General features: G+C 55.2%; 1 protein-coding gene across 4 annotated transcripts; it reads right to left on the bottom strand.

Annotated features, from left to right (window-relative positions):
- Positions 1 to 2,244: 2,244 nt before the first annotated feature.
- Positions 2,245 to 21,376, bottom strand: AMOTL2 (angiomotin like 2). Of its 4 annotated transcripts, XM_010341562.3 has the most exons (11): positions 21,257 to 21,376; positions 20,601 to 20,808; positions 17,668 to 18,462; positions 14,172 to 14,478; positions 12,951 to 13,095; positions 12,464 to 12,556; positions 7,875 to 8,170; positions 6,758 to 7,065; positions 5,942 to 6,162; positions 4,891 to 5,070; positions 2,245 to 4,110 (listed from the first exon to the last, which is right to left on the bottom strand). In XM_010341562.3, exons 3-11 carry the CDS (start codon positions 18,399 to 18,401, stop codon positions 4,052 to 4,054), a joined length of 2,343 nt encoding a protein of 780 aa, XP_010339864.1. In that variant the 5' UTR covers positions 18,402 to 18,462; positions 20,601 to 20,808; positions 21,257 to 21,376; the 3' UTR covers positions 2,245 to 4,051. The 4 variants fall into 4 exon arrangements, with proteins under 4 accessions (XP_010339864.1, XP_003930985.1, XP_010339865.1 ...); XM_003930936.4 differs by lacking the exon at positions 20,601 to 20,808; XM_010341563.3 differs by lacking the exon at positions 20,601 to 20,808 and having other exon boundaries at positions 4,891 to 5,067.
- Positions 21,377 to 21,905: the final 529 nt, after the last annotated feature.

Below are 21,905 nucleotides of genomic sequence, written 5' to 3'. Positions count from 1 at the left end.
CTGAGGGTTCAATCACTGTGGCACTTCTTCCATGTTTTAGATCCAGGCATGGCACATCCAGGAAGGCACTGCTGGGTGTGGGGGTTTCTGGGCCACCTCCAGAGGGATCAGTCACTCCCAGCAAGGGCTGTTCAGGGAAGACTTCATCCTGGCCAGCCCCTTACTTGTGCCAGGAGACAGGAGAGAGGTACTGCAAACGGATTTCCTGTCTAGCTGGAGTTCTTGGGGGCGGTAATGCGGCTTTGGCTCTCTCTGGGTGACTGGGCCCCAATTTGCTGCCCTTGTCTTGGCATATTTTCACCCAGCTTGCTGAGCCTGGCACATGCCCAGGCCAGGGGAAGAGTTAATAATTAACCAGCAGGTGAGAGAAAGGAGAGAGGCTGGGGCGGCCACTCATAGGCTGCCCTCCCACCCTTGGAGCCACGGGCTGTCCCCTGAGCCACATCCCCAGTTCTGTGGGTGGAGGCACTGGGTGGAGGCAGAGGAAGCAGGTTGGGGCTGCCCCTCAGAGAACTTGGCCTCCAAAGGGCCCCACTGAGCCACCTGGGCTCTGGCCCAGGCTCCACCCCTTCACAGGTGTTAAGACACAGAGGGCAAACACCTCCCGCCATGGGGCCTCACCACCCCTGCCACAGCCTGCAGCTCCACCAGCTCCGGAACTTCAGTAGGCTGCTTCATTTCACGTGGCACTGAGCAGCTCACTCACCCCCTTTCCTGAGAGGAAATGGCACTCAGATGCACCGGTGACCGTGTGACTGGAGAGCACTTGTGCCCTGGAGGGACACTAGCGAGAAGATATTGGTGCTCCTCACACCTTTCTCTGGGACACATAGTCAGGCCCACATGTACACACATGCACACAAATGCACATGCACGTACATGTGCAGGGCACACTGGGATTAATTTCTTATTCCCCCTAGTCTGTGCCAAGGAAACATTAGAGTGATTTTCAACAGAGTGAATCTCACAGAAAGTGCAGTTGCTTTGGAAGCCCCCGGCTAAAGGCACTGGGGTGAGATGGTGCTCTTGTCAGGGCCTTTTGCCCACAGGTCTGAGCTGCCAAGCTGTCCTTCGGAACTCTGTGCCACAGGGACTGACATTTTGTTTTGGACAGCAAGTCTTAGCAAAGGTAGCCACTGGCTGGTGTGCCCCAGGGAGGAGCAGTGGTGGGACAGTGAGAAGGAGCCCTATTGTTCAGGCTGACTCCATGAACCAGGCCTGCATCTCAGGTGAGACACCTATTCACAGAGCTGACTCCAGTTCAGGGATCCATGGGAGGAAGGCGGGCATGGACAGTGCCCCAGTGGCAGGAGGCAGGCTGGAGGGTTGGGTAGAGGTGTGGCCATGGGGTGGGTTTGATGCCTCTGCACGGAGAGCTCCTCATCCGGTGGGGCCCATCACCATCTGCAAAGTTGATACAAAAGTTTTTGGATGTTTCCAATTCTTCCGCTGGCTTGTCTCCATACTTGTGGGCTGGTAGGCTGGCTCAGGAAGACACCTTCTCTAGGATCGCAAGTTAGTTACTCATCAACATGGCTCCCGCGTTCCCACATTGGCTCTGAAGACACGTCACTCATGGTCATGGCAGGGAACCATTCCTGTGGCATGTCAGGTAGCCTGTCTGGTGGCCCACTGCTGCCTCATGGCCAGCTTTCTGACTGCTGGCCACGTGCTGACTGGGAACCTGTGTCCTGATACACTTGTAGAAGCACAAGGCAAGTATTTTGTTCCTGACACAAGAAAAAGCAAGACGGAGAATGGTTTTCTCTTTTTTTGAATTGAAGCAATATGCTTTCCTGAGCATCAGGGAAGAGCAGCAGAGGGAGGCAGTGGCTAAGAACATGCCACATCCTTGAATGTGCTCTGCATGGGTGCCTGGCCTTCTGGATGGTTTTGGACAAGGCTTTATGTGCTAAGTAGGAGAGGGAACAGGAGTTGGGGAAGGGTAAAGCCATCTTTGGACACCTACTCCCACTGTGGGTAACCACAGCACGTGGCCAAACAAAGCTGATTAGAACAGAACTAGCTGGGTAGGCTGCCATCTGCCAGGCGCTCCCTTCCCTCTCTATGAAAAGGGATAAATTCCAACCACATCCTCATTCCAACTTGTCCTCAATGCAGCTTCACAAAATTCCTAGGTTCTATTTGGGCCCTTGAAGAGACTGGACTATGACGTGGGTGGCCTCCCAAAATCCTCACGCCCTTTCCCTTCCCTCAGTGCAAAGTCTCACCTGTGCAAAGACATCACTTTTAATTATTTTTTTTAATTAAAATACTGTTATACCCAGTGGAATGCAGCAGCAATCCTGGTACAGGGTGGCATAACAAAACAGCCATGTTTACATTTTAAATATTTACGATAACTTAAACATACAGACACACATCATGGTCTTTGGCAGAAAATGTTCACAGCACAAAAAATACTTTTAAAAGAAACACCAAATATTAATCCAAAATATATTAAGTTGTTTTTTTCCTTTCATAATACTTTTTGCCTTTTTTTCCCTCTTTTTTCTTTTTGCTTTGTAAACAATGCACATGAACCAAATGTATTTTTCAGCTTTAAACGGGGGTAGGGGAATTTTAAAAAAATATGCAATTGTCCAGCAAATGCAAATGTTTAAAAAGAAACCATGGAAATAAAACAACACATACCAAACCTAAAAACAATAAAGGAAGAAAACAAAGAATCAACTACAAACGGTAAAGACAAAACTGCTACAACCCACCAGTAGCTTCTGGGGCTGAAGTGAGCAACTCTTTAGGACCAGAAGTCAAAGTCACTGCTGCTAGCAGGCTGCCATGTGGGTGCTTCACCCCAATTCCAAAGCATCTGGTCCTGCTTTAGGGCACTGGGCATGGGTAGCTTGAGGAGCCGGCCTCCCGTGCACTTTTTGATGGGCTCCATCCAGAGAACTTTTTGAGTCTTGTTGCTCATTAACTAGCTTTCAACAGCTGTGCTCCTCTCCCAAACCCTCCAGGTGGGAACAAAGACACTTAAGAGAACAAGACAACATCTCCAGTTTCTCAGAGAGAACTGGTGTTGGGTGGGGCCACCGAAGCCCAGCTGGGGGTACGGCAGATGTCTGTTCACGGTGGCTCATTTCATCTGGCTCAGGGTTTAGGACCAAACTGACAGGATGTCCCAGGGACAGGAGCTGTGGAGCCACTTCAAGAAGCTGGTGGTGGGGGCCCTGTGGCCATTTACAGGGCTCAAGATGGAACAAAAGGCAGCTGAGATCCTGGGAATCAAGTAGCTTTAACACCCACAGGCCAGGAACTTGAGGAGGACGAATAGCTGCGAGGCCGGTCAGAAGTTTCAGGAACTGTGGCAGTAGAAGAGGGGAGCGCAGCCCAGGGAGACCCATCAGAACCTGCAGGCCTGTCTTCTGTTCCACAAGAAGGGGAATTATATACAAACTGCACACTGTCTCCCAGTCCACTTAAATGGCCCCTAACCCACGGCAAGAGAGGGTGAGGCTGTGGCTTCCGAAAGACTAATACCCTTATTAGTCCCCAAAAGATTCAAGTCTCAGTATCCCAAGAAGGCAGTGAGGAACTGAAGAGCAGATGAGGTTGGCTGGAACCAAACTTAGCCAGAGAACAATATGGCTGACTCGATTAGCGAGCCAGCCCACCTGGTGTCCATGGGCAGCCATCCTTGGAAATTACGTCCCCCAAACCAATACAGCCCCTCCCTCCCTAGCTGAGTGACAGCTGGCGGGGCAGAGGGAGCTCAACTCCTTTCTGAGCCATCAGTTGCTACTCCAGTAGCAGGCCTTGGGCAACAAGTCAAGGCAGAATCCTCATTCTCCACCAGGTTGGGAGGAATGTGGGCTAAGAAGCAGTCTTCTGGGGGTGCTGGTGCTCTCACAGCTCTCCTCTCCCCTGGGGTCCTCCTCCCAAACTCCTGGGACCAGATGGTCCATGAAAATGAGTGTCTGGCTGGGGAAAGGGACAGAGCAGCAGTTGGAGGGGCTGCTGAAATGGCTGAGAGTGGCACATGGCAGAGGAGGGGAGGGAATGGCTCAGTCCTGAAGCACCGCCTCCTTCAGATCAGTATCTCCACCATGTCTGACAAGTCCTGGACCCTGGATATAGCTATGGAGTCTGGAGAGAGACAAGAACACAGGCACATGCCAATGAGTGTTACTAGATTGCTTTGAAAATCCTGGCACATTTTAAAGATAAAGATCTTTCTTCACTAACTTTTCCCACCTCTGCTGCCCAGGTTCCCAGAACTCGCCCAGCCAAGCACAAAGCTCTGCTCCCTCTCAGCACTCAGCCCGGCCCACCAACCTCCACTGTGTAAGATGCATTTATTTCTAACTTTGAACTGGTTGGAGGGCTTAGAGAGAGCAATGGAGAGCCCTGAGGGAGGGAGGCTGCAGCATTCTTTTCATGCCTGTGGTTTTCTGAGCTCATGAGGCAGAGGCAAATATGCAAAGGCCAATGTGAAAGGGGAGTGGAAAAAGAAATGGCATCTTCTCAGATTTCTCCTTCCCAGACTCTTTTTAAAACAGGCTTCCAGAGTGCCATCAGCATGACTTGCGAGCTCCAATCTTTTCGATAATCAAATTGGAAATTAACTATGTAAGGAAGACCGTGAAAGAGGAGCTAAAATGCCTCCCATCTGGTTGCTTTCTTTCTGAATTCTGGATCTGTCTCTAATCAGGGTTTCCAATTGCCCTATTCATGTGTCCAGCCAGGCCTCATGTTCACATTGAGGCAGGCCAGGCACCTTGCTCACCTCTGGCTATGCAGGGCTCCCCAGGGAGTGTGGGCAACGACCCAGAAAGGAGCTGGGAAGAAAAGGCCTTGGTGTTCCAGTTCACACCCCAGTGCCCCCTCAGCCCTGCCTAGCACAGAAGTGGGGTCAGGAGGACTTACCCAAAGACACGGCTCTCTGGCCACTGCCACACCCCAGAAGGCTGTCGGGCTCCAGTGGCAGGGAGGCAGAGGTGCTTTCTGGTAGGCCGTCAGTCTGGGTGCTACCATCTCTGCTCCCGTGTTTGGCATGGGCAGCAGGGGAAGATGTGACCACTGGCTCCTCTGTGGGTGTCCTGTCTGCTGGAAAGCCAGATGGATGGTTATTGCCCTGCCTATAAGATGTGGTCCTGGAGAAGGACACTCTAAGTTAACTGTCCCTGCTGGGGATTCAAGGTGGAGTGGGCTGCTCTTGATTTGCAAGAACTTTAAGCCGAAATGCTCCTATTTTCAAATGTTAATAACTACCAGATTGGATTGGCTTCCAGGTGTTTTGAGTGGTGGGACCCTTCTTTGTAGATTAAATCTTCTAGAGTTTCTATGGCATCTGCTTAGAAGGAAGAGTGGAGGGGCTTGCAGAGAAGGTGCATCTGCACAGGAAGCTCTACTTTCCTTTGTTTTTTTTTGAGACAGGGTCTCACTCTGTTGCCAGGCTGGAGTGCAGTGGCGCGACCTCGGCTCACTGTAACCTCCGCCTCCCAGGTTCAAACGATTCCCCTGCCTCAGCCTCCTGAGTAGCTGGGATTACAGGCGCCTGACACCACTCCAGGCTAATTTTTTATATTTTAGTAGTGACCAGGTTTCACCACATTAGCCAGGATGTTCTCGATCTCCTGACCTCGTCCCGCCTGCCTCTGCCTTCCAAAGTGCTGAGATTACAGGTGTGAGCCACCACACCGGGCCAGAAGCTCTATTTGTCTTAGATAGTTCAGTGGCTGGGGCTGAAGTGTGATGGAATTTATGGTGATGGGGTCAGTACCCCTCTTCACAACAGCAGGACAGCTGTGAGCTGAAGAGTCACTAGAGGCAGAGAATAAAAGCCAGCTCCCCTGGGAGAGAGTCAGGAAGCCCTGGCTCTTATGAGCCTCAGTTCTGGGAGGAAAGTTCTGGCAATCTGTGTTCAGGCCCAGGAGAAACTACCTCTCGATCTATCCCACCAGCAGCCTCCTCTTACCTGTAGTCAGCCGAGCAGGGGCGTCTGCTGCTTGTCGCTCGTTAGAAGAGAGCCCTTGCCAGCCCTGGGTTCCTGCTGCTGCAGCCGCGAAGACAGATGGCACCGACTTGGCAGGCCGAAGGGAGCCCTGGGTGGCCTTGCCCGGGTCTCTCCTGGAGCGCTGCTGAAGGACCTTGATCACTGCATCCTTCTCCAGGATCTGGGCATGGAGCACTTTTAACCTGACAGGTGAGAGGCCATGCCCACATCGTCAGACCCACAGATTCAACAACTGCCACCCTTCCTGCCTCATAGACATTAAGGAAAATCCCCCCCAGCCCTCCCACCCTGCCAGGCTGGATCCTTTTGCACTCGTAGCAGGGACCTGGAGGGGCCTTAGAAATGCCAGCTCTGGAATTCGATGTTCTTAGATCCCAGGCTCTGAAACCACCAGCGCATAAGGCCCTGGGCCCTTCTCATACCAGCAAAGGCAGCCATCAGGGGTGGGTGCCAGAGTCATGAGACCATAGCAGTGGCACAGCCCTCATTTTGGAGGGTGGCATTCCAGAGAGGGAGGCAGGGCCCAAGCCCTGGATGGCACCCAACACCTCCACAGTCAGAATCTCCTGGGCAGACCAAGGACTCAGTTGGTATTTCTGGGAAAATGCATGTTTACAGTGCTTGGTGTGCCAAGCATGCAGGTTCAGCTCCGAAGCAGGAGGGACTGCTGAGCTGTGTGGGGAAATGGGGCTGTTTATTAGGGATCAAGGACAGGGCAGTGACTGGATGTTGCCACCCGCCTCCCCAACCTCAGGTGCCTGGCCTGCAATGCCGAACCTGCTTTCCATCTCCTGATGCCTGTGGCCACCAGTGAGCAGACCCTCATTGAAGCTGCTGCTGGGCGAGGGCTGGGGGGAGTGTCGGATGAGAGTGGTGTCACGCTGGGCGGCAGCCGTAGCAGCCGCATCCATGGCAAACTGCCTCATGGCACGTTCCTCCAGGTACTTCTGCTCCCACTTGGTCATGTCGGCCTCCAGTGCCAGGATCTGCTCCTCTTTCTCTCGAAGTTGTTCCGATAGCCGCAGGGCGCTCAGCTCTGCGGACCCACCACTGCCGCTGCCACCACCTGGGGCACCTGCCTGTCTCTGCAGAGCAAGTGGAGACTGTGGTCAAGGGTGGAGACTGGGGTGTGACAGCCACTGGTCTTCGCCTCCACACAAGGACTATCACTTGTACATGTACATGCTCAGCCATACACAGCATACATTTCCCCAACCTTCCTCTACTGAGAGATGGGGGTGCAGCACAGTTCCCCATATCCCTGCCCTTAATCCTATGGCCAAGGGCACAGAGACACAGGTGACCAGACAAATCCTCTAAACTGGCAAAGGGGGTGCTATTAATAATTATACTGGGAAAACTGGTGTAAATTAGAACAGAACTGGGAAAATCAGGGGGTTCAGTCAGGATACCTCGGCGGTAAGGGTAGGGGTGGAGAAAGAACTCTGTGGTTTGTAAACACCAAGAGTTGTTGACACTGAAGTCCAAAGTTAGGCTAAGGATTACGGATCTGGATAAGCATCTTTCCTCCCAATCCTGGGGAGGGATATAAAAGCTAGCTGGCCTTCTCTACCCAGGCTCCTCACTTACTTTCTCTAGAGGTCAAGGACAACAAGCCCTGCTGCTACCGAGGACAGGAGTCCCCTGGGGCTGGACATGGGCCAGGTGGCAGGGCCTCTGCTAAGACTGATGAGTGGAAGGGAGCATGCAGCAAAGGTGGAGCAGAGAGCAATCCCCCTTGCCGCCTTCCACGGGGCCTGCAGCCTAGATCTAAGCAGAGGCTTCCGGGACATCGGCCCTGGCATCCAAACCTACAGTCCGTGAGCAGGAAGGGGGGCCGACATCCTCAGATGCTGCCCTAGCCTCGACACCTGCACAGGTCTTCTCAGCTCACCTGCTGTGCACGCAGGGCCTTGAGTTCCTGCTCCAGGCGAGTCCGCAGACGCAGCTCCAGCTGCTCCCGCTTCTCACAGGCTGCCTGCAGCTGCCCGAGCGCCTGCTGCAGCCGCTCCACTTTCTCCACATAAGCCTGCTTCTTGCGCAGCTCCTCCTCGGCTCGAGCCGCCCGGCCCTGCGCGTTGCCCAGAGCCTGCTCCAGCAGCTCGGCACGCCGCCGCTGGTCCTCGATGGCGCCGCGCAGCAGGGCCATCTCCCGTTCCAGCTTCTCTTGCTCCTGCTGCTGCTCGTAGCCTACCAGGAGAGAGAGGCTTGGTCAGTGACAGTGACCATGTTGGCTGGCGTGGGGCCAGCGTCCTGGGCTCTGTGCTGACCACTGGATGAGCACAGTTGCTTCTCATTCTCTCAACAGTAACAGGAATTAGGTACCACTATTCACCCCATTTTGTGGAACAAGAAACTGAAGCTCAGGTTAAGTCAGGTGTAAATGACAGAGCCCAACTCCAGGACCCCTGTAGTAACAACTGGGCTATCCTGTCTTTCTGCTGGAAATACTGCCACGGGGCACCCCCAAACACCATCCACATGTGGCAGGTGCCACTATGTCTAAAACACATTCACAGTTTCCCTTGAGCCTGTGACAACTAGAGACTGTTGAAGCAGGAGCTGGGATGCCCACATACGGATGGGAAAACAGAGGCTCAGGTGGGCTGTGACATGGTCCTCCTTCAAGTGGGAGAATGAAGGGAGGCAGAACAGAACCACCATCTGCTGTCCCGCACACCAGACACTTACACATCTTATTCCACGAATCTTCCAGTCCCTCCAGGTAGGATTTGGGACCCCCAACATACAGGGGAGAAAACATAAAAGGAGAATGGTGCTGTCAAATGGAAACCCCTTTTGGCCAAGTTCCAAAGGCCCAGGCTGCCTCTGGCTGCCGGGTGAGGCATTTGTACCTACAGGCCGCACGGAGCTCTGGGGCTCCTTCTGCAGACCTGGGCCTCTCCCGTTGAGGGCCACTTTTCCTTCCATGATCTGGAAATACCACTGAGATATGGGCAACCAGGCTCAGAAAGAAATGCAAACTCTGCAGCACAGTGAAAATGACTATGGCGCAAAGATCTGGGAAAGACGGTCCAGCCATCCTGACTTTTAAATCATTCTTTTAATTGCCCAAAGAAACTCTGCTTGGAGACCCTCTCCGCATGGCCAGGAGAGGCCCAAGTCAGACCACAGAGCCCTCCATCTGATGCTCTAGCCTTAAATCTGCCACCCAGGCACCTGCCCCTTGAGAGCACCAGGCTGCCCCCTGAGGAGTGGATCAGCTGCCCACCTTGCTGGAGATCAGGATGGGGGCAGGGCTGTGGGCTCTCCGATAATGAACCTAAAGGCACTGTCTCTAGAACAGCATTCTGATTCAGTGGAATTTTCTGCCAGAATGGAACTATTCTATACCATACCCTTCAGTGCAGTGGCTACTAGGCACATGTGCTACTGAGTACTGAAAATGTGGCTAGTAAGATGGAAGAACCGAATTTTAAATTTTATTTGATTTTCGTTAATTTCTTTTTTTTTTTTTTTTTGAGACTGAGTTTCACTCTTGTTACCCAGGCTGGAGTGCAATGGCGCTATCTCGGCTCACCACAACCTCCGCCTCCTGGGTTCAGGCAATTCTCCTGCCTCAGCCTCCTGAGTAGCTGGGATTACAGGCACACGCCACCATGCCCAGCTGATTTTTTGTATTTTTAGTAGACACGGGGTTTCACCATGTCGACCAGGATGGTCTCGAACTTTCGACCTCATGATCCACCCGCCTCGGCCTCCCAAAGTGCTGGGATTACAGGCTTGAGCCACCACGCCCGGCGATTTTCGTTAATTTCAAGCTTTGAGCCACATGTAGCTAAGTACTTATCACATAGAACAGTGCAAGTTCTCGAACAGACGAGTGAAGGCTTGGGACTCTGGCATGTGGAATGGAAGGCAGGATTCATTTACTCAGGGCCCTGGGACAGGGCAGGAGGACACAGAGGAAACTCAGGTTAGTTCTTGGCTCATATTGGATTTTTGAAGGCTGAGCCCAGGATGGTATCACTCTGTGGCATGGAGGAAAAAATGGGGAAGCCCAATAATATTGAGATGGATGTGTTCACACTTCGCTGGCTTAACATCCATTGAGTGGGGTGGAAGGCAGGCAGGTCTGGACTCAGGCAGGGAGGACACTCCCGTACTCTACGTGTGGGTTCAGTTTGCCCAAGGCCTGCATCTCATTCTAGCCTTAGCATGACTCGCGGGCAAGGGCTCTGTTTCATCTCGCAGCTGGAGAAGCTGAGGCGTAGGGAGAGAAGAAGCATTCCCGAGGGGGTGGAGCCAACGGGCAGGCCTCAGGCCTCATGGGCAGATTCCCCAGGGGCACAGCTGGCCTAAAGGGGCCAGAAGGGCAGTGCTGGGGGGCTGTGTGGCTCACCCCGGAGGAAAAGCAGATAGCAGTGTTGATAATGGCCAGACTTTCCTAGTGTTGACTGACCCCAGATAAAAGGGAGGTCCATCAGACACATCTTTCCCGCCTCTGCAATGGCTACTACCCAGCAAGGAAGAGCTGCTTGGGTTTCCTCAGCCCTGGGGAAGGAGGGGCCGGCGGACCCAGCCTTCTGCTTCCAGAAGCTTCCTGCAGCCTTGTACAATCTCTAAGGCCCTGGTGGGGGCTGGGAGGCTTTGAGCTGCGGCCATCCCCTGCCAAGAGGACCCTGATGAAGCCTTGGGCCTGCAGGATCTCGGGAAGGAGAGCTCCACGGCAAGAAATAAGTGGCTCGAGTGGAGGTGGGAGGGGACACCCGGGGCCAGCGGAGGCGGCAGGAAGCCAGGCGAGGTGCCGGGGAACCGGGACGCGCCTCGGGTAGCTAGCGAGCCCCCACCTCCACGTTCCAGGCTCCCTTTGTGCTCACCCTCCCTCCTCCCTAAGCGAACGGCGCCAGGCGGCGCGCACGGAGGGAGCGGCGGGGGGCGGGCCGGGAGCGGAACAGCTCGCAGCTCTGGAATGCCAGGCATCCAGGTCACCCGCCACTGCGAGATTAATGGCTCCAGCAAGAAGCCAAGAACAGCCCGGCGCTCACTCGCTCCCCGGGGAGCGGAAACGCCTCCCGGCCGGCCCCCCCTCTTCTCACCCCCTAGCAAGCTTCCAGAAACCCGCCCCAAGCCTTCCTTTCTTTGGCAGAGCCAGTCCCCAAAAGTTCGCCTTCCTCCACAGGCACGCTAATCTGCCTTGCGCGCCTGCAGCTTCTCCTCCCCAGACTCCTCAGGGCAACCCCAGGGCTGCCCCCTCCCCTTTCTCCCTCATTCCCTTTGACTCCTTCCCAGAGATCTTCAGGCGCAGCCACCTCACCCCACCGAGCTGGCAGAGCCCAGCCTACCTCCTACCCCATCCCGTCAATTCCTTCAGTGCTGTCTTCCCCCATCCCCTGCCCTAGTCTTTGAACCCTCTTTGAAGTAAGATAGGGGCTCCATTTCTGCACCCCACTACTATTGGTGCCATTCACTGCAGGGTTCCTGTGAAGCCTCAAAGCCACGTTTACCCAGCTACCAACCACTCCCATTCCACTTCTCAGCAAACACTCTGAATAGCACTCAAGCTCCTAGTAGGAGCTCAATAAACAACTGCTCTTAGACCCTTCTGATTGCTAGAGCCTCCTGCTGCTGAGCTCAGGGTTCCCTTTGCCACCCAGTCCATGTACCTCTTGAACCACCCAACAGCTCCTTCCCCTCTGGCTGGCTCTCCACCCCTGCCATCCCCACGGGGCCTCCCTCTTTCAGGCCACCAGGGCTCCTCATCACCAGTTTCTAGGACCACCACCCTTGTTCTTTTGAGTCTGTGGGAACCTGCTCCTTCCTTAAGCTCATCACTTCTCTCTTGACCTCCCTGCCATGGTCCCTTCCTGGGCCTGCTCCCATTCTCTCCTGAACATCTGCCAGGTGCTCAAAACACATCTGCTAATAAACTAATGAATGAATAAATTGACTGTTCAATGAACTTGCCCATTCTTCCAGGATGCTTAGACCACCTCCTTTAGAATGCATCTGCTGGTTACGGCCTAGGAACCCAGTTTTGGCTGTCTCAGGTGCCTCCGCTTGGCTGCTTTGCTATGGCCCAGCTCCACCATGCTCCCCCGCCTCTCACATTCCCACTGCACACTCCCAACCTTTCTGCTACTGGGAGCTCCCTGGGAAACTGTCAGACCCTTCTTTCTCCTTCACCCCACCTGTCTTCAGGGCTAACTTGCCTCGCCCACTGCCCAATGCACTGCACTGATGGCCAGCACCAAAGCTCAGCAAATCACTGCTCCCTGGCCTTCCCTCTCGTATCAACTGATCTTCTCAATACATGTAGAGTTAGATCCTGTTCTTCTCTGGAAGGCACTTCTCCCCACCATCGCCAGATCCAGTCTAGTGCTGGGCACACAGCAGGCAATAAACCTATTCCCAAAATACTGCCTTGCAAGGGGCCAGGCCAATCCTCCTGGTGTCCAGAGGGTGTGCAGTGGTCCCATTGCCTGCACACAGGCCAGGTTTCTTAGTGGGGCCCCTACTCACTCTGAGCAAGCAGCTTGGCCACCATGTCCTGACTGCCAGCCTGGGCCTCCTGTGTCTTGCTTGCCAGGCGGCGGTTTGCAGATTCCAGTCTCTCTGTTTCAAAGGAAGGAAAGATGTTTTAGTGGCAGGTGAAGCTATCAGCTTGGGATTTTTCCTGACGTCCTATCGGGATGGGGCTGCATCCTCCACGCTCGGGATGGGCTGATAAGGAAGCCCCAGCTCAGCTTAGGGCCTGATGGGAGGGAGCCTCCTCTGTCAGAAGCCATGACCCGGGCCACATGATGGGAGCCCCCTGAGTGTATCCTAGGCCTGTTACATAGAGACAAGCATCTCTCTATCAGAGTGGCTCCCAAGGAGTCTCGGTCTGGCTCTCTGAGTTCATTTGCAATTTCTGCAGAGAATAGAGATTCTCAGTTTTTCTCTAGAACAGAGGAAGTCAGCCCTCTGCAGAGGCTCCCCAACCTCCACCTGTGTGACTGGCTCTCACCTCTGAGATCCCGGTTGAAGTCCTGAAGCCTCCTCATTTCACTGTCCATCTTGTTCCGCATGGTCTTCTCCAGGGCCTCACGCTTGGAAGAGGCTCTGGTCAGGCTCTCATGGGCCTCAGAGAGCCGCTGGATTTCACTTTCCAGCTGCAAGAGGCAGACAGCAGAGCTGAAGGGGAGAGCTCCCAGGGAGTGATTTTAGGCTGACTCACTACTCTCCATCAGAAAAGGTGACAGATAAGAGGACACCAAGCAGGAGCAAAAACTCCAGGTGATATGGTGGGATGGTCAGAAGCTTGTAGCCTTAGGAAGTAGACTAGACTGCTAGGACCAGCAAGCAACGGTCCCATTAGCTGCCCCAAGGACCAGACGCTGAGTGAACCTAAGGCCAGGTATTTTGGAAGTAGCTGCCTGCAGGGTGACTAAACACAGCTTCCCTGTGCCCAGTGTCCAGAAGGAAGCACTCTACTTTTGACTGTCTTCTGCCAAGAAACTGAGCACAGTGGGTCAGAAGTGGGCACCAAAAGACTCCAGCCATGCTGGGGTGGTTTGACCTAACTTGGACATCCCAGGACAGTCAAGGGAGGCCTGAGGCCATCTGCTAAAGCTGAGCCTCTGCAGAAAACTGGTAACCCTTCACTAAAGAAGCGGGCACCAGGCCTAAGCCTGAGCCGCCTCTGCCTGTAGTATCTGGTGCCCCAGGCATCACCATCTACCCAGAGGGCCAGCCCGGTCCGGGCCATTCCTCCCACTTGGCTGCTGGCAGGTTCCGCACGTGCTCTAGGCTGGCCTGTGATTCCAACAAGTCGCTCGTTTTTTTCTAAGAGGAGAAGCTTTCTTTTTGGCCAGGGCTGGCCTGGAACAGACTTGCTGTTGTGTGGGGGACACAAAGGGCTCTCTGTGGGAGGTGTCCATGGGAGGGGGTGTGTGCAGGGCAAGGGTGCGAGTGTGCAGGAGCTGGTGAATGAGCTCTTTCTAATCACCACCGGCCAGCAACTGCTCATGCTCCACGCCTGCTCTGCCGGCCTCTCGGCTGTTCCCCAGCTGTCTGGAGTCAGCAGGAGGGTGCATGACGGGTGAGGGAGATGGAAAACAGAGGGACTGGGGGAAAACCAGCCAGACGGTTTACAGGCTCCTCTGCTTCTCCTTGGACTACCCACTCCCCAGAAAGCCCCTCGGGGTCCCTTTCTGGTCTGCCCCTCTGAAGCCCCGGCAGGGCCTACCTTCTCGATGCGACCAGTCTTCTCTGCGGAGCTCTCCAGCTCCCTCTGCAGCCGCTCATTGTCCCTCTGCAGCCTGGCATTCTCCCTCAGCACAGCCTCCATCTGGGCCAGGTGGGCATTGCCCGAGGTGGTTGAGGAGGCCTGGGCACTCACTGGCCCCTCCACAGCAGGTGGACTGAGGGAGCTTAGAGGGCCGTGGCTGAGAGCAGCTGGATGTGGGGGTGGGGGGTGCTCCTGGGGCTGCTGCAGGTACTGGTACTGCTGCTGCTGTTGGAGGAACACAGGCGGCACCTGGGCCTGCAGGATCCTGGGAACAGAAGAGACAGTGCTCAGAGACAGCACAGACCCTCTTGGCTCCCACCCAGAGCAGCCCGGAGTCGCCCCACTTCTAGGCATCCTGGGAAGATGATTCATTATTAATAATCAATATTTTATTAAAATTACTGCGGCTCATTATTCAACCCTTCAGTGTTAGGCAGGGACCAGAGGGAAAGGCCTTTTCCAAATGGTTCTGCCGGAGGCTCTCAAGAGCCAGACAGCAGGGCTGGAGGGGATTAATGTCAGGATGCTTGTTTCACACCTGCCTCACAGTGGCTGGGGCCTTGGGGATCAGCCTGAGGAATCCTGGGCCTCCTAAGTGACTAATGCTTACATACGTCATCTTAAAAAATGCACTCTGACACTTCTAATCAATGGAAGGTTCTTTTTGGGGCTGGAGGCCATGTCAATCATGACTGAGCATATAACCTTCCAGGCCCCAGGGCCACTTGGTGGCTGGGCCCCAGCAGCAACCTTGTGTCTGTTATGAGTCCCCAGTTTCAGGACTGCCAAAGCAGCACTCATTTTCTCCCTCCTATTTCAAGCCCTGGCACCACACACCCACAATCATTTTTAGAAGACTCCAGTTAAGGTTAGAGTGGTAAGACAGATGTCAGGGTGAGTCTGAGTGCTACAGTCTGACAAGTAGAGGTTCAAATCCCTGCTCCAGCTGTTTAACCTTGGGCGCATGCCTCAGGCCGACAGACTGAGCATTGCTCTGTGGCATCATGAGGGTCTCCAGCCTCGCCAGGGTTTGTGAGGATGAAGCTATGTAAGGCCTGGCAGAGTGCTGGGCCAGTGCTGGGCGAGCAGCAGGCTTTCCTGGAGTGGCGGCCCATCCTCCACTTCCTCTAGTAGTAACCTCAGCTTACCCTCAGCTTAAAGAATCAATGTGGCCCAAACTCTGAGTGTCCTTGGGAGTAGGGGCTGCCTCTGGACGACTGCAGTCACTGAGTTCAGGGGACAGTGTTCTTTTGGCCTCTGGCATTGGTGTAACATCACCCCCAGGGCTCTGTGTTGAGGGCAGGAGCAAAGGGCAAGGGGCACAGGGAGTCCAAGGCCCTTCCTAGGACCTTGTGCTTCCCACTGTCACAACTGCCTCAGTTTCACAAAGCAATCTTCCAAGTCCCAGAAGCCCTGCAAAAACCGAATTCCCCTTCTGGGTGCATCACCTCAGCACTCATGCACAGCCAGCCCGCACCCCCTACAGCCTATGGGCCTCTGCTCTTCTTAGGACCCTAGGCTAGGCGTCTAGCCTCTAGTTCCTAATAAATGATCTTCATCAGATCATCTGAAAGGAGACATTGGACAGACGTATTTCTCCTACTACCTAAGGTGGGGCTTCCAGGAAGAGCCGGGCAGAGGGCCCCCACTGGAGTGTTCAGACTCTCCATCCCACTGCTCACGTGGCCACTCTCAAGGTTGCTTCAAGAACTTGCTCCCCCTTGCACTGGGCCAGGCAGACACAACTGGCATTCTCTGGGGATGACTTGGCTCTGAGAAAGAACAGCAACTCCTTTCCCTTCACACTTGCTTTCCTTTCTCCTGGTCCTCTCCCTCCCCTGCTTTTTGTTCTCCTGCAAACAGTCTACTTCCTTGCCACGATTACTATCTTTTCCTGACAGAGTTCAATAAGGCTGGTCCAAAAGAAGAAATGACCACTCAGCTTCCGAAACTCTTCCTGACCGAGCCCTGAGAAGGGAGATAAGGTGTGAGTCTGGAGAGGGTGGAGGCTGGAGAAAAACCATGAGGCTCCATCCTCTGGTTCCTCCATACCAATGCCAGCACGTCACTCATTTCTCCAGAGCAAGTAAAGGCCGAACGGTGGGAAAGTGGGTGACTAAAGGAACACTCAGCAGGCATGAAGAAAACCAGACTTTGACCTTGGGCCACCAGAGAAAGAGTCTGAAATCCTGAGGGCCCTTCGGTGGGGTTTCCTGGACTCCACAGGGGTAGATGCGGCAGTGATGGCTATGTCTGCCTCTCTGGAGAAGGCGAGGGGCCAGATGAGAAGCCTGAGGCAGAGCCTTGTTTCTAGGAACACTCATTTCTCCAAACTCTCTGGACTTCCGGCCTCCCCCGCCGCTGCCCCCCACTTCCTGCTTCCCTTCTAGCCCTTACAGACCATGCTCTGCATGTAGCCAGAGGGAGCGTTTAGAAAAGGTAAACCAAATCACATCGTCTGATGGCTGCCAGGCACACTCAGAACCGAACTCTAACTCTCTACCCTGGCCCAGGAGCCTCTCCGGAGCCTCCCCAGAAAGGGGCCCACCTGGATCCAGAATCCTCTCCCACTGCAGACTGCAGGCACAGGAGCACATGGCAGGAAATGAAGAGAAGAGACAGGGCAGCTCCTGCCCTGGTGTAGGATGCACAGAGGTCTCTAATGAGGCCACTGGGCCTTTACAGCCTCTAGTTAGGAATGTCTCCCAATAATCACAGAAAGCAAGCTACTTAAATTTTCTTTAAAAAATTCCAAAGATGCCGGGTCCAGTGGCTCATGCCTGTAATCCCAGCACTTTGGGAGGCTGAGGCGGGTGGATCACGAGGTCAGGAGATCGAGACTATCCCGGCCAACATGGTAAAACCCTGTCTCTACTAAAATACAAAAAATTAGCCAGGCATGGTGGTGCGCACCTGTAGTCCCAGCTACTCGGGAGGCTCAGGCAGTGGAATCGCTTAAACCAGAGAGTTGGAGGTTGCAGTGAGCCGAGATCACGCCACTGCACTCCAGTCTGGTGACAGAGCAAGACTCTGTCTCAGCCAAAAAAAGAAAAAAAAGAAAAAAAACCTCGAGAGAAGGAGGTCCCACCTTCTCCCTAACTTGGAAACAGTTTGGCAATGATTCCCAACCTTGCTTTTAGTTCTTTCTGAAATCTAACCTTTAACCCCCTGCTGCAATTTGTGTCCTCTGGGGACTCTGGTTACTTGAATGCTACAGCTAAGCAAACAATGGTGCCTATCTCTGAATTAAGGCAAGGGACACCACTAACTTCTTAGGGGACCTTAGCTAAGTCCCTCTTTTCTGCCAGGCATTAGCTCTCCCTTCTCAAGAAGGCTGGAGGTGGGATGGGGATCATGCCAGCTCTGACACAAGCTGTGATCTTGAGGCTCTCCTCCCTGAGACCTGTACCAGAAGAAAGCCAGGAGTTGGAAAGTCCCAAGTGGGGAGAGTTACCTGACTTCGGCATGCTGGAAGTGCGGGCTGCCTCGGGCACGGTACCGTGGGTCAGTGACAGCAGTGGTGGTCTCATGAGCGAGTACAACGTGAGGGTACTGAGGTGGGGGTCCTCGGGACTCTGGACCCTCAGCAGGGGGGGCCCTAGGCGGGGGGCCCTGCTGGCTGCGGGCCAGCTGTGGGAAGCTGTGGGAGGAGCTCATGTGGCTGGGGGTGCGGGCGCCGTTTCTCTCCAGGGACAGCTGCAGGAGCCGTTCACTCAGTGAGCGAACGTGCCCATGTCTCAGCTCCCGCAGGGCCTCATCCTGCCTCCGACTGCCTCCAGGGGCCCCACGGGGATCTTGGTCCCCAGCATGTGGCCGGGGCCCCGCCTGCTGGGCCGCATAATACTGCGAGTGGGCCTTGGCCTCCTCATAGGTGGGCAGCTCCTCTCCCTTGCTGGGCTGTGGGCATAGCCGGTAGAGGGTGTTCTCTGCCAGGTGGTTCTCACCGCCCTGATGCTCCTGGCCCTGGGGCTCCTGCCTGGTGGCCTGCTGCAGCACCTGACTGTCTTCGGGTGCCAGAATCTCCAGGGAGGCCTGGGGGCTCCCTGTGCCCCCAGTTCCAGCCCCACCCCGCAGGGCCTGCTGCTGGATGGCTAGCAGCGTGCGCGTCTCAGTCAGGTTGCCATAGCGCAGCTGCTCCTGGATGAGGCGGTGCAGGACTGTCCCCGAAGAGTCTTCCAGCGTCCTCATGCTTCTTTGGCTTGCACACAGCTGTCTGGACAATGGCCAGTGGCACCTGGCCCCAGAGCACCTGGAGAGGGAGAGAGGGAGGGAGAGAGAGAGAGAGAGAGAGAAAAAGAGAGAGAGAAGCAATTAGTGTGAACCCATGGGAAAGGAGGCAGCTTTCTAGGATTTCAATTATTACGCTGGTGGAAAGCAGAAAGCATACAAGTGAAGAGCAGGGGGTGGGGGCGGTTCACGCAAGTCTGGGTTCAAGTACCAGTGCTGCCATCTATTGATTAAGGCAAGTTACCTAACCCCTGAGCCTCAGTTTCCCCATCAGAAAAATGCAAAGAATTTTGCTTGACTCATGGAGATGAGAATTAAGAGGCAGTAGCCTTTGAGCTCCTGGTACAGTGAAAATCCTGGTAAATGATTACTGTGATAACATTCACAGAGGCTTACTATTCCTGGAGAAAGACATCAGAAAACCAGAAGATAATCCACCAGGAACCACCGCCTCTATAGCCAGCTACCCATCAAACAGCCTGATGAGCAATTCCAAGGCAGGCCTAGTTCAGATCTAACCACTTAGCTATTCAGTCTAGAGTTGGGTGGGGACCCAGTTTTTCGGCAGGACATAATGAATGCATGTAGTCCAGTAGAAGCCCTAGGTGAAAGGCCTCCAGGACCCCCCCAGAATGAAGCATGCCAGAGCCCAGCCTTAGCACAGTCAACCTACTATCCTCTAGCCCACTGAATCCCCTCCCACTTTTCCTACTCTCCCAGAACCAAAGAGCTCCTGGAGGGTGGGCCTGGGCTCTGCTTCATCAACGGCTGCTGACAGAATGAATCCGGGGCTCCCTGTCATGGGATGACCTTGGCAGTCATTCTGCAAGGTGAACAGGAAGGAGGAGGAATTGCACCTGAATTGCTGAATGAGGGATGAATAAAAAGGCTCCAAGAGGACAATGGGTTTGTGAGATGAGGCAGAAAGGTGCCACCCATTAAGGTTAGTGGGTCAGTCTTTGTGCTGACAGTAACTACAAGAGAGCTCCAGGAAGGAGAAAGGATGGCACGATGTCTTTTATGATTATCCTCCCCAACACACACACACACACACACACACACACACACACACACACACAACTTGGAAAAGCCCTCACTGGTCCTCTAGGCAAATAGGGGATGGGCTTTCAGCATCTTTCTTGACATCACTGTCAAGGAAGATCATCTTGACTTGGGCCAACTGGAGAAGTAAGCGGGGAAGTAAGGGTTGGTTGAGAGACCTGGGGCAGGGGAGAGGGGACTGTGAGCCTGGGAGAGAATATCCGAGAAAGGAGTTTCCTTCTAAGTCTGGGCTCCCAATGGCTAATGGACTGGAAAGCTGTCTGCCTCCCTCACTCAGCTTCCTTTCCACAGCCTTCTCCAACACAAATCTCCAAACTGGGATCCAAGGAAAACTAAACGGAATCCATACTGCCACACGTCCTGTGTGTACAGGCAGGGATTGGGGGGTGAGTGGGAGGAATGTGGCCCCTCGTCTGCCACTAAACTAGCCCGTGTCCTGCTTCAGTTTGGGTTATGGTATGTTGGCAGAACAGTCATTCCCAATCCTTTCCCTCTCCCCACCCCAGGGCTCCAACTGCCCAGAGCTGGGGACTGGGGGATGAGTCTGGAGAGCACCTCTGTACCCATCCTTCCTGGCACCCATTCATGTGCCCCCACACACAAGGGGTAGATGTGCAAGACTCCGGCGCTACCCGAGGCAAAGCAAGCAAACGGGATTTAATTCACCCTGGAGTTTTATCTGGGGGCATTTCCTTAAGATAATCACTCTCTGGCCGACTCCCACAGAGGCGGCAGGGGAGCGGCCGGAAAGAATGCGGAGCCTTCCCAACAGATTCCGGGCGCTCCACAGTGTGCCCGGACTGGGAGCAAGGAACATCTCCAAGGCCTCTCATCGCGAATTTGTCCCGGCCAAACCCCTCAGATTCACGACCTTTCAAACACCAAACGCCCGAGCCAAAACCTGCTTCCGCGCCCCCGGCCGCGCCCCTCTGCTTCGCTCGCGCGCTGAGCTCTCTAGGCCGCCTTTCTAAGCCAGCGCGCGTCGGCTGCCTTGGCCTGGGCTCCCGCTCGCCTAAGGAACCAAAGTGACAGTCTCCAAGCCAGGAGACTCTCGCACCCCAGCCAGGGCTCCCGCCCCCCCAACGACCCCTGGCGGACCTGGAGCGCCGGTGGCCGCAGGTACGCCTGGGGCTAGCCGGTGAGGGTAGCCCGCGGTCCGGAGAAGTCTTTAAGCGTCGCGGGTCCGCCTCCCTCCCTCTCGAGCCCTCTTTGTTTTCCAAATACTCTAGCGCTGACGTCACCGGGCTGGACAGCAGGCTGCATTCTTTCTAAGTGAGAGCCAATTCGTGGCTCCAGAGAGGATTTTCTAAGGAAGACAAAGAGGAATTCTTGGACTAGCTGGGGGCAAAGGCACCTGTAACCCCCACCTAACCAAATCAACTCGCGAGACCCTGCAACTTGAACCCCATGCGGCGCCTCCAGGCCTGTCCCCCGGTCCCCCTACCCCGGCCTACCTGCAACCCGAAACACCGTCGCCGTTCTCTCTAGAGTCTGCCGTCTCCCCTGTCCCCCAGCCCCAGGGAACCCGCGCGCTTCTAGAGCCCCGCAAAGCCGAGGGCAGTGGGCTCCCCAGGAGGAGCGGCCCTTGCCTGGCACTGCGGCTGCCTCGAAAGGGCGCACTGCGTCCGGAGGACGCTCGATCCTCCGGGCTCCGACGCCCGGAAAAGGCCGGGCTGCGCAGAGACTCCGGCTTTAGCCGGGGCACGTCTCTGCGGCCTCGCGTGCTCTCCCCAGCGCCAAGCGGCCTTCCTTACCGCTGCGGCCGGCGGGTGCCCAACGCAGTCAGACACCACAACCCCCGGCTCGGCCCCGCTCAGCTAGGCGGCGGAGATGTGTTCTCTGCCGTGGCGCCGACGCTCTGGCTGTTCGCGCCCCAGTGCGCAGCCCCAGGGTCTGCCCGCGCTGGAGGCGGCTGCTATGCCAGGAATGTGAGAGTTTCAGGTTCCCCCTCGGGATCAAAGCGAACCACAAATAACCTCTCAGCGCGCCGCCCTCCTCCGCCCTCCGCCTCCTACTGCTCCCTCCTCCCGTCCCCCGCCTTCCTCCCGGGAGGCGGCGCTGCTGGCTGAGCGCCTGGCCGGCCCCCGAGCTCCGTTCCTCCGCACTCAGCGCCCTCCAGGCCGCTGTGTGTCCGCCCCTGCCCCCCGCTTTGCGATCGGAGCTGCTGGAGACAATTTAATACAACTCGGCCCATTATCGCTTGCACCCCTAGTTGCCGACCCGCTCTCGCCCTTCATCCCGAAACCCATCGACGGAACGACACAGCAAGGGCTGTGCCACGCGTCTCCCGGGATTGCTGCGAGAGGGGGCTCCGGCTGTGTGTGTGTGTGTAAACTGGGGGAGGGGGTAAAGGGAGGAAGGAATGCAGAGACGGCCATATCCTCAGGGCTGGGACCGTGCCCT

This window comes from Saimiri boliviensis, chromosome 9, assembly GCF_048565385.1.
Source record: "Saimiri boliviensis isolate mSaiBol1 chromosome 9, mSaiBol1.pri, whole genome shotgun sequence".
Classification (NCBI taxonomy): domain Eukaryota; kingdom Metazoa; phylum Chordata; class Mammalia; order Primates; family Cebidae; genus Saimiri; species Saimiri boliviensis.
Note: the sequence above shows the minus strand (reverse complement) of the source record. Positions and strands in the feature narration are given on the sequence as shown.

What these genes read in the sequence shown, in the direction of transcription:
- AMOTL2 (XM_010341562.3), bottom strand. Translation starts at nt 18,401, where the DNA reads ATGAGGACGCTGGAAGACTCTTCGGGGACAGTCCTGCACCGCCTCATC. An exon ending in GGCCAAGCTGCTTGCTCAGA is followed by an intron (nt 8,171 to 12,463) that starts GTGAGTAGGGGC and finishes CTCTCCTGGTAG; the next exon opens with GCTACGAGCAGCAGCAGGAG. An exon ending in CATCAGGAGATGGAAAGCAG is followed by an intron (nt 6,163 to 6,757) that starts GTTCGGCATTGC and finishes CTCACCTGTCAG; the next exon opens with GTTAAAAGTGCTCCATGCCC.